Source organism: Aulostomus chinensis, chromosome 19 (genome assembly GCF_037954235.1).
Source record: "Aulostomus chinensis isolate RoL2024-O1b breed Wild chromosome 19, RoL_Achi_v1.0, whole genome shotgun sequence".
NCBI lineage: Eukaryota > Metazoa > Chordata > Actinopteri > Syngnathiformes > Aulostomidae > Aulostomus > Aulostomus chinensis.
The window spans coordinates 11,620,360-11,635,272 of NC_141338.1; the positions used below are offsets into that span (position 1 = coordinate 11,620,360).

Consider the following 14,913-nt stretch of genomic DNA (forward strand, 5'->3'; position numbering starts at 1 on the left):
TCGAACCACTTCTGTCCCGTGTGTGAATTCACAAGCGCCAGATGACACAGAAGGCTTGAAGAGAAACAGCGTGTCCCTTCACAATGCCTCGAGGCCAACGGTTTGTCTTGGGACTTGGGAGTGTCTTGAATCTGGGATGAGGTTAAATGTCGGCTACAGAATAACAAATAAGACACCAGTAACCATCTGGCAATACATGAAAGCCATGCTGACTACGTTTCAAAAGCTGCTCCAGGAGACTTGGATATCAAAGAATTCTAACATGATTGTTTAATTGACTGATTGGATGTTGCTTCTTTCGTTGCCATCCATCTATTTAGCTATTGGGGAGGTAATTCCAGACCTTAAAAAAGAAAAATGCTGTTCAATTCACAACCCAAAATTCAATATACTGCAGTATCACTTTTGTATATCCGCTAAACACATAGATGGATCGTTCATTAGTTCCCGGTGAATATCAAATAGTATTTCTGCTTGAAATGCCCATCCTGAGGCAACATGACATGGCCTTCAGAATAAAGAAACACACACACACACACACAGAGACAAACTAACCAAACCAAAATCATGACCCTCATGTCTTTTCCAGGTGTGATATTCAGTGTCCGTATTTTAAGTTTACCCCTGAAGACATAAATACCAGTTGATCAGTAAACCGTGACACTTGACTATCCTCCTTCAAAGCTGCAGAGGAAGAAAAGTGAACTAAATAGCACTTAACTTCACTCCTTAGCCTGTTAGCTTGTTTTAGTTAACCCTGTTTCCACTATCTACTTTAACTCTGTGGGAAAAGTTCAATTATTTCAACATACATTTGGGTATATATAAAACAAAATGTGCTGTAAAAATAAACTTTTGCACTGGATTTTGGCTTCCTAGCTAGCATGTGGCATTCCATCTATCTGTGAAGAAATATAGTTCTTGCATAAAATAGCAGGGGGCATCATCAAAATTTTATACGGATAGAACAAAATTGAGCTGTAAATAAACTCTGATAGTGTGGAACTGTTCCACCAGTACTTGCACCTCACACCTCCACAAAGTGTCACTCTCGACCTGATCGAATAATGAAAAAATGGAGATCCTACATTACATTTTTACCCCATTAAAATAAATCTGCATAAACAATAATTTACATATCTTAGAAACTCATTGCCATTAATTTTTTATTATTATTACCATCACTCACTAATTATTGACTGAATCCATTACTTAATTTTGGTTGTTTTTTTCACAAGTGTCGGGACAGATTTTGTCCTCGGACCCCACTTTGAGCAGCCTTGTGGACCCAGACATTTCATGTGTTAGAGAACAGAGATACTTCATCATGGAACAGGTTCCAGTATTATTTAAACCTGCTGGGTGTAGAGCCTGTGGCACACACTGCACCAGCCACGGTAAAATAACTGTTATTGCCCTTTAAACGAACCATCCAATGACACCGATGTGAATCCGCCTCGGCTTGGATGGCAGCTGGGCGGTAACGGTCACCGATATGGGGATGCTGCCAAACTGTTCCACGTCTTTCAGGGTATTCGTCGAAGGACCAGGTAAAAGCTGATAGCCCGGAGAGAGACGAGGGACTGCAGCCGTGGTGTGACAGGCGTCCACTGCCCACCATACCAGGCTAGTGTAATGTAGCCACAACCTAGCTAACCGCCGCTAGCTAGCATAAACAGCGGCTGTTAGCTTGGTTGTAGCGTTAGCAAGACAACACAAGCCGAGCGCAGACAGCGGACACCTCAGCCCAGCCCGCGATGACAGAGGTCAGCTGGCGGTGTTTGCTCCACCAGTCAACTGTATAGCAGTCCTCTTGTTTTAAGTGTCATTCACTTTTGCTCACCATGCGAAACAAAGGGACCTAAAGTCAAAGCCGGGCTCGACTTCCTCTATGAAAGTAGTTCAGTTAGCGAGTGTGTCAAGAGTGTGAGTCGTCAGGTCCGCTGACGGGGAGCGGGTCTCAACACACCACCTGCCATGAAGCGAGCTGTTGTTAACACCGGGATCGTCGCCACGCTGTTTGATATTTTGCGAACTCACAGGCTCGTCCAGTACTTTATGTCGTCCGGTGATGTTTACATGCACCGCACCGAGCACGTCAGAGTACAGACCAATCCCTGCAGCCCGCGTCGCTGCAGAAGGCGCGGACTGTTTTCCGGCCCGCCTTGAGCGCCTCTCTGCTGCCGTTCGTCTCTCTAAACATGAAGCCATATGCGGGGTCTGGGATTTTGCCTGCGCAGGCCACGTTACACAACCAGTTCGTCAAGCCAAATACAAACACGTGTTCACAGGCGGCGCTGACAAACTGCGCTTTACCGGATAACAAAGACAAGCGAACGACGCAGAGAGAGAAAGAGAATTTCCCCAGCAGGATTCATCCACTGTTACGGTTTGGTTATGCTTTCTTTTTTTACAGAAGACGTTCAGCATGTGTTTTCCTTACAGAGAGGACAATGATACGACCATGATCAACGTCTTGACACAATGCGACCCGCTGAGATGCTCCATCTGCTTGCGGCGGTGGTGGTCTGGCTAGTGACGGGCACCACCATTTCCAGTCTCAATAAATGGATATTTGCCGTTTACAACTTCAGGTACCCTCTGCTGCTGTCAGCGCTGCACATGCTGACAGCCATAGTGGTGGACTATGGGCTGATCAAGCTGAGGGTGATCCGCCACAGAGGGGCCACAGAGCAGGACCTGACCCCAAACGCAAAATGGAAAGTGTTTTTGTTGAGTTTGACCTTTTGTTCCAGTATTGCCTTTGGGAACATGGGTCTGAACTATGTCCAGCTGTCATTTGCACAAATGATTTATACCACCACCCCACTCTTCACCCTGGCCATCTCCACACTGATCCTGGGCAAGCAGCATCACTTCCTCAAGTACACAGCCATGATGCCCATCTGCCTGGGGGCATCCTTCAGCATCATGGGAGAGGTCCAGTTCAATCAGACCGGCTGCCTCCTTGTGTTCGCAGCCACCATGTTGAGAGGTGTCAAGTCCATTCAACAGAGTAAGTGCCACTTTTATCTCTCAGGTTAATTTCTGTCCTGTATGTTTTTCTTGTTTTTTACCAAGAGAAAGTACATTTTTAGATAAAGGAAAAGGGGAAATTTCCCCTCTTCATAGGGTATTTTAGGGTATTCAGCGGTCTTTGGAACTTTTTTGTGACTCACGACTCAACCGGTAAGGCGCCTATTTTCTGGTTTCCTAGGGGACAAGATACACAAACAGTAGTAGTTTCCGCAGCGATCCTGCTGAACGCGTCTTTCCATTTATGAGACTTCTTTTAATGGTCACAAGAGTTCTGAAACACATTACACGTTTGAGATCAGATGATTTGTTTTTCCATCCTATTTGTCGAATAAGCTCGTCCAACTCATGACTGCATTCATGAAATGCTAAAATAAATGGCAAAGGGCCAGAAACGCTGGCAACGATCAGTGGCTGCAGTCCAAAACATCCGCTAAGGCTTGAAAGTCAACAACTACGGGGTTAAACAGTCTTCTAATGTTTTGAGTCCACGTGTCATGGGAACGAGACGGATTCCTCTCTTGAATGAATGTCACGCGGGCTGATTCGTGTCTTTACCAGTCCACAGCAGTTATTTAATGTTCTGTGCTCTCAGAGTGACCCCCGCTGCAAAAACTGCTCCAAAGTTGGTTTCCGGTACCGTCACCACAAGTGCTTTGTGCAAAGTAGATTAGTGTCCCCAACATCATTAGTCCCCATAACGTCTCAATTGTCTGTGAAGGAAAAAAAAGAAAAAAAGAAAGGAAGTAAAAAGCTTTTAAGAGTAAATGAGGTTCTTAATGATTACGTAACAGAAAAGTAGATATTCACTCCGAGGGCTGTAATGCTACATATTTTGTACCTGGAGGAGAAGAGAGGCACGTCGTCGTTAAAGAAGCAGGCATGTGACATGGTGGTCATCAGTTGAAATCCCCAAGTACAAATAGCTGCTAAGTATAGCTTCTGTGTGACATTGAAAACTCTTAAAAGTTTTTCCTCCTCTTTGTAAAGACATTCTTTTTAAGGTGACAACTGATAGACTCAGGAAAAAGTCAGAGGCCAACTGTCTGTCCCCTGGTGAAAAATACATGAAAAGGCCCCTGATTTTTTTGTTTTCATTGTCCATTTATTCTTAAAGCTTCACGTAAGTCAATAAGTCTGTTTTGTTCTCAATACACTAAGGAAATATTCTGTCCGTCTTTGCCAGTCAGACCAGAATTGTTACACCAGTGTTAGACGACCAGATGATCAGATGATGGAAGTTGCCACAGGACTTATTTTTAATCATGTATAAAAGTTAATCAGACGGTGACAAACTAGCTGGGCGACGTTGTGTCAAGTTTCGTTGAGCTATTTTCATCCTCCCTCATTTGTTGTTTCACTTAAGAGTTGGGTTTTCTCTCACACACTGGTAATAGATGTCCATCTTTTGTATAAAAACCAAAAACCAAACCCTAATCCTCCATTTTCATATGTTCCATGCCAAATGTCCAGTCAGTCTCCTTAGCTGCCTTAGTTCTTGCTCAAATAACAATTTTTATTTTGGACATTGAAGGCGTACGGCACTAGATTTCCAAACAGATGCAGAATAATACAAGTTCTGCTTTTTCAAAGCATCCTGCTGAGAGTACATGCATCAGTCTGTCAATGTAGTAGTCAATGAACTAGTTACAAATACTGCACCACAAATATACATCATCCTCACGGACCTCCTCAAACGTTGCCTTTGTCTCCAGACAGCTGCAACATGTCTGATACAAGCTGCTAGTTAAGAACGATGACAACTCTTCCCTCTCGCTGTGATTCACACACAGAAGGTTCTTCTTCTACTCTGTTACAGTCATATAACGCATTGCCTGACAAAGCCTCAGTCCTCACTGGTTGACTCTGTGTGTCAACATGTAGCATGTCACGATTGTAAACATGTATATTTCTGTTTACTCAGGCAATCTGCTTCAGGAGGAGAAAATCAACTCTGTGTTCCTGCTCTACCTGATGTCCATTCCTAGCTTCTGCATCCTGGCTGTGGCGGCTCTGGCCTTAGAAAACTGGGCTATGCTGGAGTCGCCGCTCCATTATGACCGTCACCTATGGGTCTTCATCTTGCTCAGCTGCCTGGGCTCTGTCATGTACAACTTGGCTAGCTGCTGCGTCATCACGCTCACCTCTGCAGTCACGCTGCATATCCTTGGCAACCTGAACGTGGTTGGGAACTTGCTGCTGTCTCAGCTGCTCTTTGGCAGCGAGTTGTCTGCCCTCAGCTGCGCCGGCGTGGTGCTGACTTTATCGGGCATGCTCATCTATCAAAACTCAGAGTTAATTGTCAGCTACCTGGGAGAACGCAGGGCCAAAGTTGCTAAGGGGTCGGGACAGGCGACATTTGACACTGCACACGAAGAGAACTTGGTTAGTTCATCTGAAGCGTCATGCCACCATCAGCACAGAACAGACGGGAAACGTGAGGACAAGATGGACTGACTCGGATTTAAGTTAATGGATAAAACGATGCCCTTTTTGTCATGAAGTAGTCAAGAGCACCTGACCTCATACGCTCATCGTCACTGATGATACGCCGGAACTTTGAACGATTTTTAACTTCCTCACTGTGCTAATTAGTTTCTGCTCTGGTCACAGAGGAGAGGAGACTGCAGAGAGGGCTGATGTAGGAAACGGTTGCCTTCCTTCAACACGTTGACAGTTCAGTTCTCTCCTTCATCTGTATGTCGCTCATACGTCGGCCATAAGCGGCACACAAATGCATGAGCACACTACTAAACTGTTTGACACCTCGTGAGGTATTACGCTGTCACTATTACTACTCCACTGTGAAAACCTTCTCATTGGCAGAGGGCTGTAAGCGATGTTTTAGTGGTTGGACTTTGCAGGCTGGAGAGCCTCATGATATATATATATATATATATATATGATATATTTGGCCTTGTGTCCACTAATGTGTTCTTTTCCAGCTGAAAACCCCCAGCTAGGAGGAACTGACAGGGCTTTGGAGGTGTAGCGGAAGTAAAAATGAGAGAGAGAAGACACACCAGCCGGGTTCAGCAGGTGAAGAAAAGTCTTAAAAAAGTGCACTCATCTGTTCAAGTTGCTCCATTCAGCACTTGGCCATGCAGGATGTGACGACTCAGTGACGGAACGCCTGGGTCAAAAGTAACAAGCGCAAACTTTTTTTAAAAATTTAACTTCAGTGACCATAGAATTGCAAAAGCAGGAAAGTACGCTTTATACACTCAATGCAGGCAAAATGGAAATTTGTCTTTGCTGGGTGCAGCTTAATTAGAAAATACATCACAATATTTAGGTGCAACGATCCAGGTCCTCATTACACTGCTGGTGTTTGGGGCGTAGCTTAAAGTACACAAGCTGCAGGAAAAAAACTCATTGGTGGACAGAGGCCTTTAGGGCAGCAGGGCGTAGAGAGATCACTCCTTCCTTCTCTAATCTGAACTGGCACAATTTCTATTAGAGCTATATATTAACGGTACTGTTACCTGACATCCACCTGGTTCTGTCTTGGTAAAGAACTGGGTTTTTTTTGGCAGCTTTTTTCATCAAGCTTGTTCAAGAAAGACTGTGAGGGTTTACTGTTCCAGAGGGTGGACCTCCCCTGTGATAAGCCAACAGTTCTGTGCAATGGGATTCCTCTTTTCCTCTACTGAAGCACAGATTTCACAGAACAGATTGAGCTCCTGTTTGTTCTCCCCTCTGGACCCTGGTGTGGCTTCGTCCCACTCCAGACCTACATTTTGTTCCCATACCAGCTTGAAAAGACCGTCCCTGTAGGATTAGTCCAATTATTTCCTGCGGTGCGCTCACTACCCTAATAATTAGGTTCACGGGGTCTCTAAGGAGTGCCGGTCAACTTTAGCAGCAGAGGAGGAAGATGCTTGAGCTGTCCTTGAAGGTTAAATCCTAGCCAATGTCATCACTTACTTCTACATTTTTAAAGCGTTCTTGAAAAACTGACCTCTGCTGGACAGCGTTATGCCTTTTACTGACTTGATTTTATTTTATGACGAAACATATTTTATCCCACTTTTTAATATTGATGTGGAAGAAAATATTTATTTTTGAACGGACCTGGTTATCCCTGGCTTTGTTACGCTGTATATTTGAGTCCTTAAGATTCTTGCACTTGCAGACATATGTTATATTAGAGGGCCTCAGTCTGGCCTGTGTTTACCCTGGGAGACACGTCAGGCGTAGAAGGCAAGGGACTGCATGCGGCTGCTCTGGAAACATTTTAATTTTGACTCCCTCCTTTGTGTTTGGAAAGCCAAATATTAACCTTGTGGTCACACTGTGTTATTCTGCTGGTTCTGTCACAGATCAGAGATGTTGATTGTCGCCAGAAGACAAACCTCAAAGTCATTAGTCAAACCCTTTTTGTCATGACACCTTTTGACACATTTTCTCCATATTTTACCAGAGGCACATCAAGATAGTTTAAAGAACATGCCAACTCTACAGGAAACACACCTATGTACCATCTTCCAAGAGCCAGAAGATGGATACGCTTCTGTTTGTCAATGAGGAAGCTTAGACCCCCAGAGACCTGCTGATTAGTTAGCTGAACACAATGAATGGTAGTGAATGGGAAGTGTTAGCATATGCTTTTTTCCAAAATGGCTTTTACATGCATTAATATTCATGGTGTTGTGCATGTCTTTTTAGAATCAACATACAGTTGGAACTACTTACCTAACGATGATGCTGGGTGCAGTGATTTGACGCAGCACCTAACAAGCCTCATTTTAACTTCAGCTAATGAAACAAAAAAAAAGACAATGTTTGAACAACTACAAGAATGACAGCTGCTGCTACTAATAATTACTGACTTTGTTAGACAGAAGATCCTTGAACTGTTTACAGACCTAAGATGGAGGTATGCTAATGCTTCGCGCCCACTTCCATTCATGGACTTATGCCAACTAGCAGTCAGTCAGTTTCTGTATCGGCACGCAGGAGTGAAGGCTATCAATCGTCTCTGGCTCTGGAGAGGATGGCAAAACAGAAAAACTCCCAAAAATGTCGGTGCACATGGAAGCCGAAAAAGGCCGTACTTTTTTTGTTGTGATAACAGGACATTATTTAATCATAACAATATATTAAAGACCAATAATATCTCATTATCATGGGGCAGTTTATCTCGTGACATCTATCCAAAAACCCTATTACGTCATAATATATAGCTCAAGTCCTGTTCTATCAGACTCTTTCGATATCCTTTCGCCATGAGGTGTCAATGAATTGCAAGTGTGGCCTTTTCACTGCTTCCGTAGGTGTGTTCTGTCCAGTCCTTTAATATTTCCAGCGCCATTCATAAATGGCGTTGTCTGCAGCATCATATCGTATTAAGTAGTAATGTATTGAAGATGCTTCCTCTCATGTCAATTAAAAATAGTGCTTCAGCGTTTGTAACATTCTTATCGTGCAGTTCGTCGGTTCGATATTTCACTTCAAACGTCCTCACTTGTACAGTATATCATGTCACTGGTTTTACGTTGGTATTAAATACCTCAACTGTTACATAGGAACCCATTTACCCTCACCATCAAGCAGCTTCAACTGCAATAAAACTACAACGTGAATGATGAATTTAATGTATTCAGTCGATCACAAGCGCTGTTCACCGTCTCTAGATTTGAACTCGCAGCGTCTCGTGAAGGTTTTGGCTGCTCGATCTCACGTCTCAGATGTCATGTTGAGCAGATTTATCAGCATGGGGCACAAAAAAAAAGTCTGTGTGGGTCCTGTCCTGTGTACATTCTGATTTTGATTGTTTGAAAAGCTAGCTGGATGTAAATAGGTATTTTATTATATTTATGTATTTTATAGACGGCTGGTTCAAGTTCTACTGGTTTAAGAATGAAACCTTTGCCTCATGCCTTATTTGGACATTGTTTGGATTAGAGCCAAATGATTTGTCATTTTGTCACATAGTTTGACCGCCGACAGCAGCCATAGTTGCTTCTGTTTAGAGGTAAAGATAGTGAGAAATTCCTATAAAAACAACCTGCTTCATCAAAATAAAAGGATTGGTACATAAACGAAACTTCTTTGTGTGTTGTTCCGTACATGAAACTGCATGATCACACTCACACATTAAAAACTTGATGGAAGCGCACTCACATGTTGTTTTTATACCAACACTGTTGCAGTAGTTGTCCAACCGAGACCATAAACCAGGTCTGAACTGTGTGCGGATTGGGGAATGTTAGAAACCTCTGCTGAATGATGGGTCGTTTTCTGTTAGCTTGTTAAATGTCTCGGACAGTTGAAGAAAGAAAAACAAATTACCCAGAGCAATAATAAACAATTGATTATTAAGATTGTTGTTTGTTTTGGGGTGTTTTTGGCAATTCAATTAGTCTTTCAATTTCCTGGAAAATGAAGATAGAAGATCCTAATGTGCTCCAGATATATTGGCGTATACTGGAGCTAAAGATTAATGTTAAAAAACCATCTCAGTCATGGAATATCAGAAATAGCAATGCTCCCCTATTCACACTAACAGCTAATAAATGGCTAATAATGCTTAAGTAACACTTCATTCATCACTTGTATATAATTAAGCATTAACTAACCACCTTGACCTTTGAGCACCAAAATCTGTTCATCCTAGGGTCCAAGTTGTAGAAATGCATATCAGGTAACACTGACCTTGACCTTTGACCTTTGACAACCATAATCTTTTCCGTTTGATAGAAGGACATCCTGAAAACGTTATACCTCCAGACTACAGCTTATTCCCTGTGTGGAGGCACAAAAATGAGCTCACGTCTCTGCAGTAGAGGTAAAGCGCTGTATTTTAAAGCACTTACAATCATTCACCACTAGGTGGAGCGATTGATCTGCCTTGAAATTCTCAGTCCATTTCACCTACCTTCAACTCTTAGCAGCCACCAGTGGAGTCGATGTTTCCCTCCAGATGTGTGGCAGGGATTCCTTCTGTAAACGGGGAGCTTCTGCTCAGCCTTTTGCCTGAATAAGGAAATGCTTCTTGCTTTCTTTTTTTTGCATCCTTCGATCACCTTTTCAGGCAAGTGTATCACTTCTCATTAAATCATCAAGTGAAGTTAATAGTTTGGCTACGAGGTAACGTGACATCCACAGTGACAAGACAAGGATGACACAGTGACCTGATGGGCTGCTCTTTCCTCCTCCTCCTCCTCCTCCTCTCCCTTCCCATCTTGGGTGGTTCATGTAAGCAACAACTCTCCAAACATGCATCCTTATGAAGCACTGCAGTGTGAGATGGGATGTCAGGGCTCGCAGCTCCCCAGACTTGTCTAAAGAAGGAGGAGAAGAAGCACTGAACACCTAGAAGAAGCCCAAAGACGAGCACCAGACTCCAGCTGAGCCTCAAAACGGGTGAGTCACACTTTTGATTTTCTATGCTTCACATGTCCTTTTTTTTGTCCCACTTTTGTATCATTAAGTTTCTCGCCTTTCGCTCGAGCACATAGTTTCACGATGTTATCAGATTCCTTCAGTAATGGTCTGGTTCCTCTCCATGACTATATTTGTACGTGCTCTTGCCTCTGCGCTCAGCCAATGGCTCCGTTATGACGAGGGGCTCTTAAATGAGCCAAACACTTGTTTTTACACACGGCTGCACAGTTTCTGTCTGTTTAGGACTGTCAAAGCTGTTTCTGTTACAGTGACTTAACAGGCTTCTGAGTGCAACAGATGCTCCGGTTTAGACCGTTACAGTTGATGCATTTGCATGTCAGAGGTGAAATGACACAAGCAGCCACTCAGAGTTACTCCTTCACTTAGATTCTGTACTTGAGATCAATTTTGAGAACTTTTCACAATACTTTACAATACTTCTACTCCACTGAATTTTGGTGGGAAATTTGGTACTTTCCACTCACTGCAAACACTGCATTTATCCAGTAATTGTAGTAACTTTTAAAATGAATAGCTTACAGCAACATTACACCCCTAATGTTAAATGTAAAATTGGACATTGATTATCTTCTGGGCTTCTGAAGTGTCATGTAGACGCTGAACTTCTTCCATGGTTTCATTTTACCGAGTATTTAATCTGCAGGATTGTTTGATAAACTATTCATTCTGCGTGGTTTAATGTCAATAAAGGTTCAAATGAGCAAATATCTCATCAACAATCAAAGATTAGAGAAAATCAATTGATGGAAAACTGATTTTTCTATCAGAAAGGTGTTTTTTTCTTCTTTACTTTTCCATTAATCATCTTACAAGGCCTCAGATCAGCCTGTTTCTTGCTGTGTATAAAACTGTACATTTAGTTGTTCACACTAGCTCTGCCTGCAGGAGTAACACACACAATATTTATACCACCAGGAACAAGCCTGAGTGTGCTTGTGTTTACTTCTCTTCTTCTTATATGTGTAAAACATGTGATCACATGACCCAGCAGTATTTCCTCCTCAGACATGGAGTCACAGCCCGATGGAGGACCAGCTGAGTCCGACCATCCCTCTGGCCCGCTGACCAGCGAGCAGCTGGCTGCCATTGAGGATGAAGAAGTTCTAAACAAGATGGTGAGCAGACGTTTGTTTCCCCAACAGTCATAACAAGGAAATCTGATGGTCCCCTGACTGGATATATATTTTTATTTTCTTTTTTTACATTATAAACTGAGAATGAGAAGAATTAAACGGTATCTCTCTTTTGTAACATACGCTTCATCTTTCTAGCTGGACGGGACTGAAGACTTTGAGCAGAGACGAATGATTCGTGCTGCATTAAGGGACCTGCTCAAAACAAAGAGAGGTAAAATCTGAGGAGAAATGATCGATCCCATCCACTAAAACACTAAACTCCCGCTTTCAAGTGCTGCCGGTCTGTCCTCAGATAAACGAGAGCAAGAGCGAGGGTCCCGGCAGCAGGACCTGAGGCAGCAGGGTCTGAGTAAAGGAGGAACGACAGGTGGAGTTGGCAGCATAGGGAGAGCGTCTATGAGCCAGCAGCCATCTACTAACAGTGAGTTGGATTTAAAAGTTGGTCTCTTATTATTGTATTTCAAAGATTGGAGTTTTTGAGTATTTGATTGTGTGCCTGCTGTCAGAGGTTTCTGGGCAACCGTCTCCATCAGCCTCCTCTCCCCTCAACAGGACAGCAGGCGGGTGAGTCACATTTCAACACACAGACGAACATTTTTAGCATCTAGAGAAGTTCAGGTTAATAAACTTTCCAAACAGAACTGAACAAATTATATAAACTGGAAAAAATGCCAGGTACACATCAAGCGGATGCCTTGAACGTAGAATATTTTCAAGTTTATTTTTACGAGAGAAAGAGGACTTGAATACCTGCACCTACATTATTCACACTTCTTTTTTCTTGTAAAACATCCATTTTTGTTCTCCGTTAAAGCGATGTTGAAGAGTCACGGAGGGAATGTTAAACGGCATTTCTTAAATGACATTTATACTTGGAATTAGTCCAGTTCCCTCAGGCTGAACCCGTTTACACCCTCGTAGCATGTTGGCAAGAATGTTCATGACTTCTAATAGGAGGCCAACTACTGTCAAGCAACAACTGTTTATTTTTCTCACCCACCAAAAAAAGAGAACTTTTCTCGTGTGCCGTGTTTGCATAGTTATTAGATGAGCGAACCCACTTTGTTATCTTTATTTCCTCTCCGCAGCAAGGCCAATCCTGCCGTAGTCCCAGCCCAGAAATGTCCTCCCTCTGCAGCACCCAATGTTAAAAATGTCAAACAGATGCTTCTGGATTGGTGCAGGGCCAAAACAGAGCCATATGAGGTAAATATGCCCAGACCCTCTTCGTCTGTGAAGCCTGTGAAGCGATACATAGCTCTCCACTAGCCCTCTCCCTATTGATCCTTTCTGGTGTGAAACAGGGTGTAGACATCCAAAACTTCTCCTCGAGTTGGAAAGATGGTATAGCCTTCTGCGCCTTGGTGCACCGCTTCTTCCCCGACGCATTTGAGTACTCCATCCTCAACCCTAACAAGCCCAGAGACAACTTCCAGCTGGCTTTCAGCACGGCAGAGTGAGCTCTCGTTCCTACTAGGAGGACACAGATGTGACTCGACAGCATCATTTCTGATGATCTCTTGTCATGTTTCAGTGGTGCCCTCTGTCTGTCTGCAGGAGGCTGGCCGGCTGTCCTCCTCTGCTGGACCCCGATGACTTGGTGCGGATGAGGGAGCCTGACTGGAAGTGTGTGTACACATACATCCAGGAGTTCTACCGCTGCCTGGTAGAAAAAGGCCTGGTCAAGACCAAAAAACGAACATAAAGGCTCTAATTTTCAATCCCGCACACCCACGTTTACTGAGATTGAATAGAACTCTACACATGCACTCTACACACATTTATCTTTGTTTGCCATGCTGGTTGCCATGCTATTTAACTGGTGCAGCGTTTGAATGTAAAGCCAAAGTGCCTGATGTGTAGCATCTGTACTGGTTTGATTGTTAGCAGGGACTTTCTGCGTGTGCTCTCGGTGGACAGCTGGAGCAAAGGATCAGTACATTCCTCGGAGATTACACCACTGCATTAATCCCAGTCCAAACCATAGAGAATCTGGGAACACATTTTTTTATGATAATGCTGGCCTGAGTGTAAAGACACGTATAGTATATCATATCGAGCATATTGCATTTTGTATTTTCCATCCTGCAGTGTTTTTAGCTGATGGCACAGAAGCAAATAAACTTGTCAAAGTATAAATACATTTTTCTTTCTTTTTGTTAAGTGTGTGTCAACAAATACGCTGCATCATATGGGTGAAATTTATCCTGTGTAAATGTGGTCTATTTACAGTTAATAAGCTTTCTCCTCAAATCAATTGCACTGCATATTGCAGTTATCATATGTCACTGCATCCATCTGCAAAATGGTTTATTCAACTAATGTGTGTGGTATTGAGTTTATGTCATACCACTGATAATCACCGCATCACCACAAATCTATCAGGATAATAATATAAGCAGGTCAATACACACACACACACACACACACACACACACACACACACACACACACACACACACACAAAACACACACACAGTCTCAGAAATGGCAATTTAAACACCTAACTTTACTGGCTGTAGCTTAGAAGGCTACAGAAAATTAGAACATGTGGTTTGCTCTTTGCTACCTGATGGGTGTTTTAGCATCACCCTGCAGAATGCATGGATCTGCAGTTTGGCACTCGACTGTTTTCACTTTCACCAGTTTGACCACCTCAAATCAGACTTGAAGTCTTGTGATGACGACTTTGATTTGTGACATCAGAACTGTGCCAATAGAAAAATCGGGTGTCCAGACATTTTGATAAATTGTTGTTGTTGTTCTACAGAAGTCCAAAAAGGTTGTGCTTGTAATTGATACATTTAAAAGCTTTTTTGTGATAATTGATTAAATTATATAAAGATTTTTTTTTTTTAATCTCAAAATTACAACCTTATTAACCATCATCACAATAAAAGAAATAGTACTTTCTTTCAAGGCTGTTACTTATTTACTGTTCAGCTCATTCAGTTGTACTTCATTCAAGGTTAAATGCAGGCAAAGACTGGATATGAGCTCATGTATTTGAATGATCCGTATCGTTTGGGAAGCTGAGTATTTCTAATTTCTTTTAGAAAGCCTTATCGTAGGAAATTATACAAAAACAGCTGTTTTCTCATGGTGTCGAAATAAATGAACTCATTGTCATGAGAAAATGGCCTTTCTTGACTTCCGTACAAATAAAGTTACCAGGGAAATCAAAACTTTTGTGCTTCAGAATTAACAGTATAATGATAAAACAGAACACTTTGATAAATTAAGTCAATATCTCAAAATATGTGCCCTTTGTATTCTCCAGACACACGAGGCTAACAGGTATTGACAGCCTTCTTCAGCTTCTGTATTTAAT

At 42.6% G+C, this 14,913-nt stretch overlaps 2 protein-coding genes across 6 annotated transcripts; both read left to right on the top strand.

Moving 5' to 3' along the window:
* The first annotated feature begins 1,280 nt into the window (after positions 1-1,280).
* On the top strand, positions 1,281-9,384 carry slc35e4 (solute carrier family 35 member E4). Of its 5 annotated transcripts, none has more exons than XM_086186657.1 (3): positions 1,281-1,766; positions 2,446-3,016; positions 4,961-9,384. In XM_086186657.1, exons 2-3 carry the CDS (start codon positions 2,485-2,487, stop codon positions 5,491-5,493), a joined length of 1,065 nt encoding a protein of 354 aa, XP_086042783.1. In that variant the 5' UTR covers positions 1,281-1,766; positions 2,446-2,484; the 3' UTR covers positions 5,494-9,384. The 5 variants fall into 5 exon arrangements, with proteins under 5 accessions (XP_086042783.1, XP_086042782.1, XP_086042781.1 ...); XM_086186656.1 differs by having other exon boundaries at positions 1,281-1,626; XM_086186655.1 differs by having other exon boundaries at positions 1,281-1,550.
* A 575-nt stretch (positions 9,385-9,959) lies between these two features.
* smtna (smoothelin a) lies at positions 9,960-14,458 on the top strand. The gene is made up of 8 exons (XM_086187279.1): positions 9,960-10,404; positions 11,452-11,561; positions 11,718-11,793; positions 11,875-12,003; positions 12,089-12,146; positions 12,671-12,788; positions 12,887-13,038; positions 13,140-14,458. Exons 2-8 carry the CDS (start codon positions 11,454-11,456, stop codon positions 13,285-13,287), a joined length of 789 nt encoding a protein of 262 aa, XP_086043405.1. The 5' UTR covers positions 9,960-10,404; positions 11,452-11,453; the 3' UTR covers positions 13,288-14,458.
* The last annotated feature ends 455 nt before the right edge of the window (positions 14,459-14,913 follow it).

Bases quoted from the DNA above. Each gene is read 5' to 3' on its own strand.
- smtna (XM_086187279.1), top strand. From the start codon at position 11,454: ATGGAGTCACAGCCCGATGGAGGACCAGCTGAGTCCGACCATCCCTCT. The intron at 11,562-11,717 runs GTGAGCAGACGT...TCATCTTTCTAG, and splicing joins AAGAAGTTCTAAACAAGATG to CTGGACGGGACTGAAGACTT. The intron at 12,789-12,886 runs GTAAATATGCCC...GGTGTGAAACAG, and splicing joins CCAAAACAGAGCCATATGAG to GGTGTAGACATCCAAAACTT.
- slc35e4 (XM_086186654.1), top strand. From the start codon at position 2,485: ATGCGACCCGCTGAGATGCTCCATCTGCTTGCGGCGGTGGTGGTCTGG. The intron at 3,017-4,960 runs GTAAGTGCCACT...CTGTTTACTCAG, and splicing joins TGTCAAGTCCATTCAACAGA to GCAATCTGCTTCAGGAGGAG.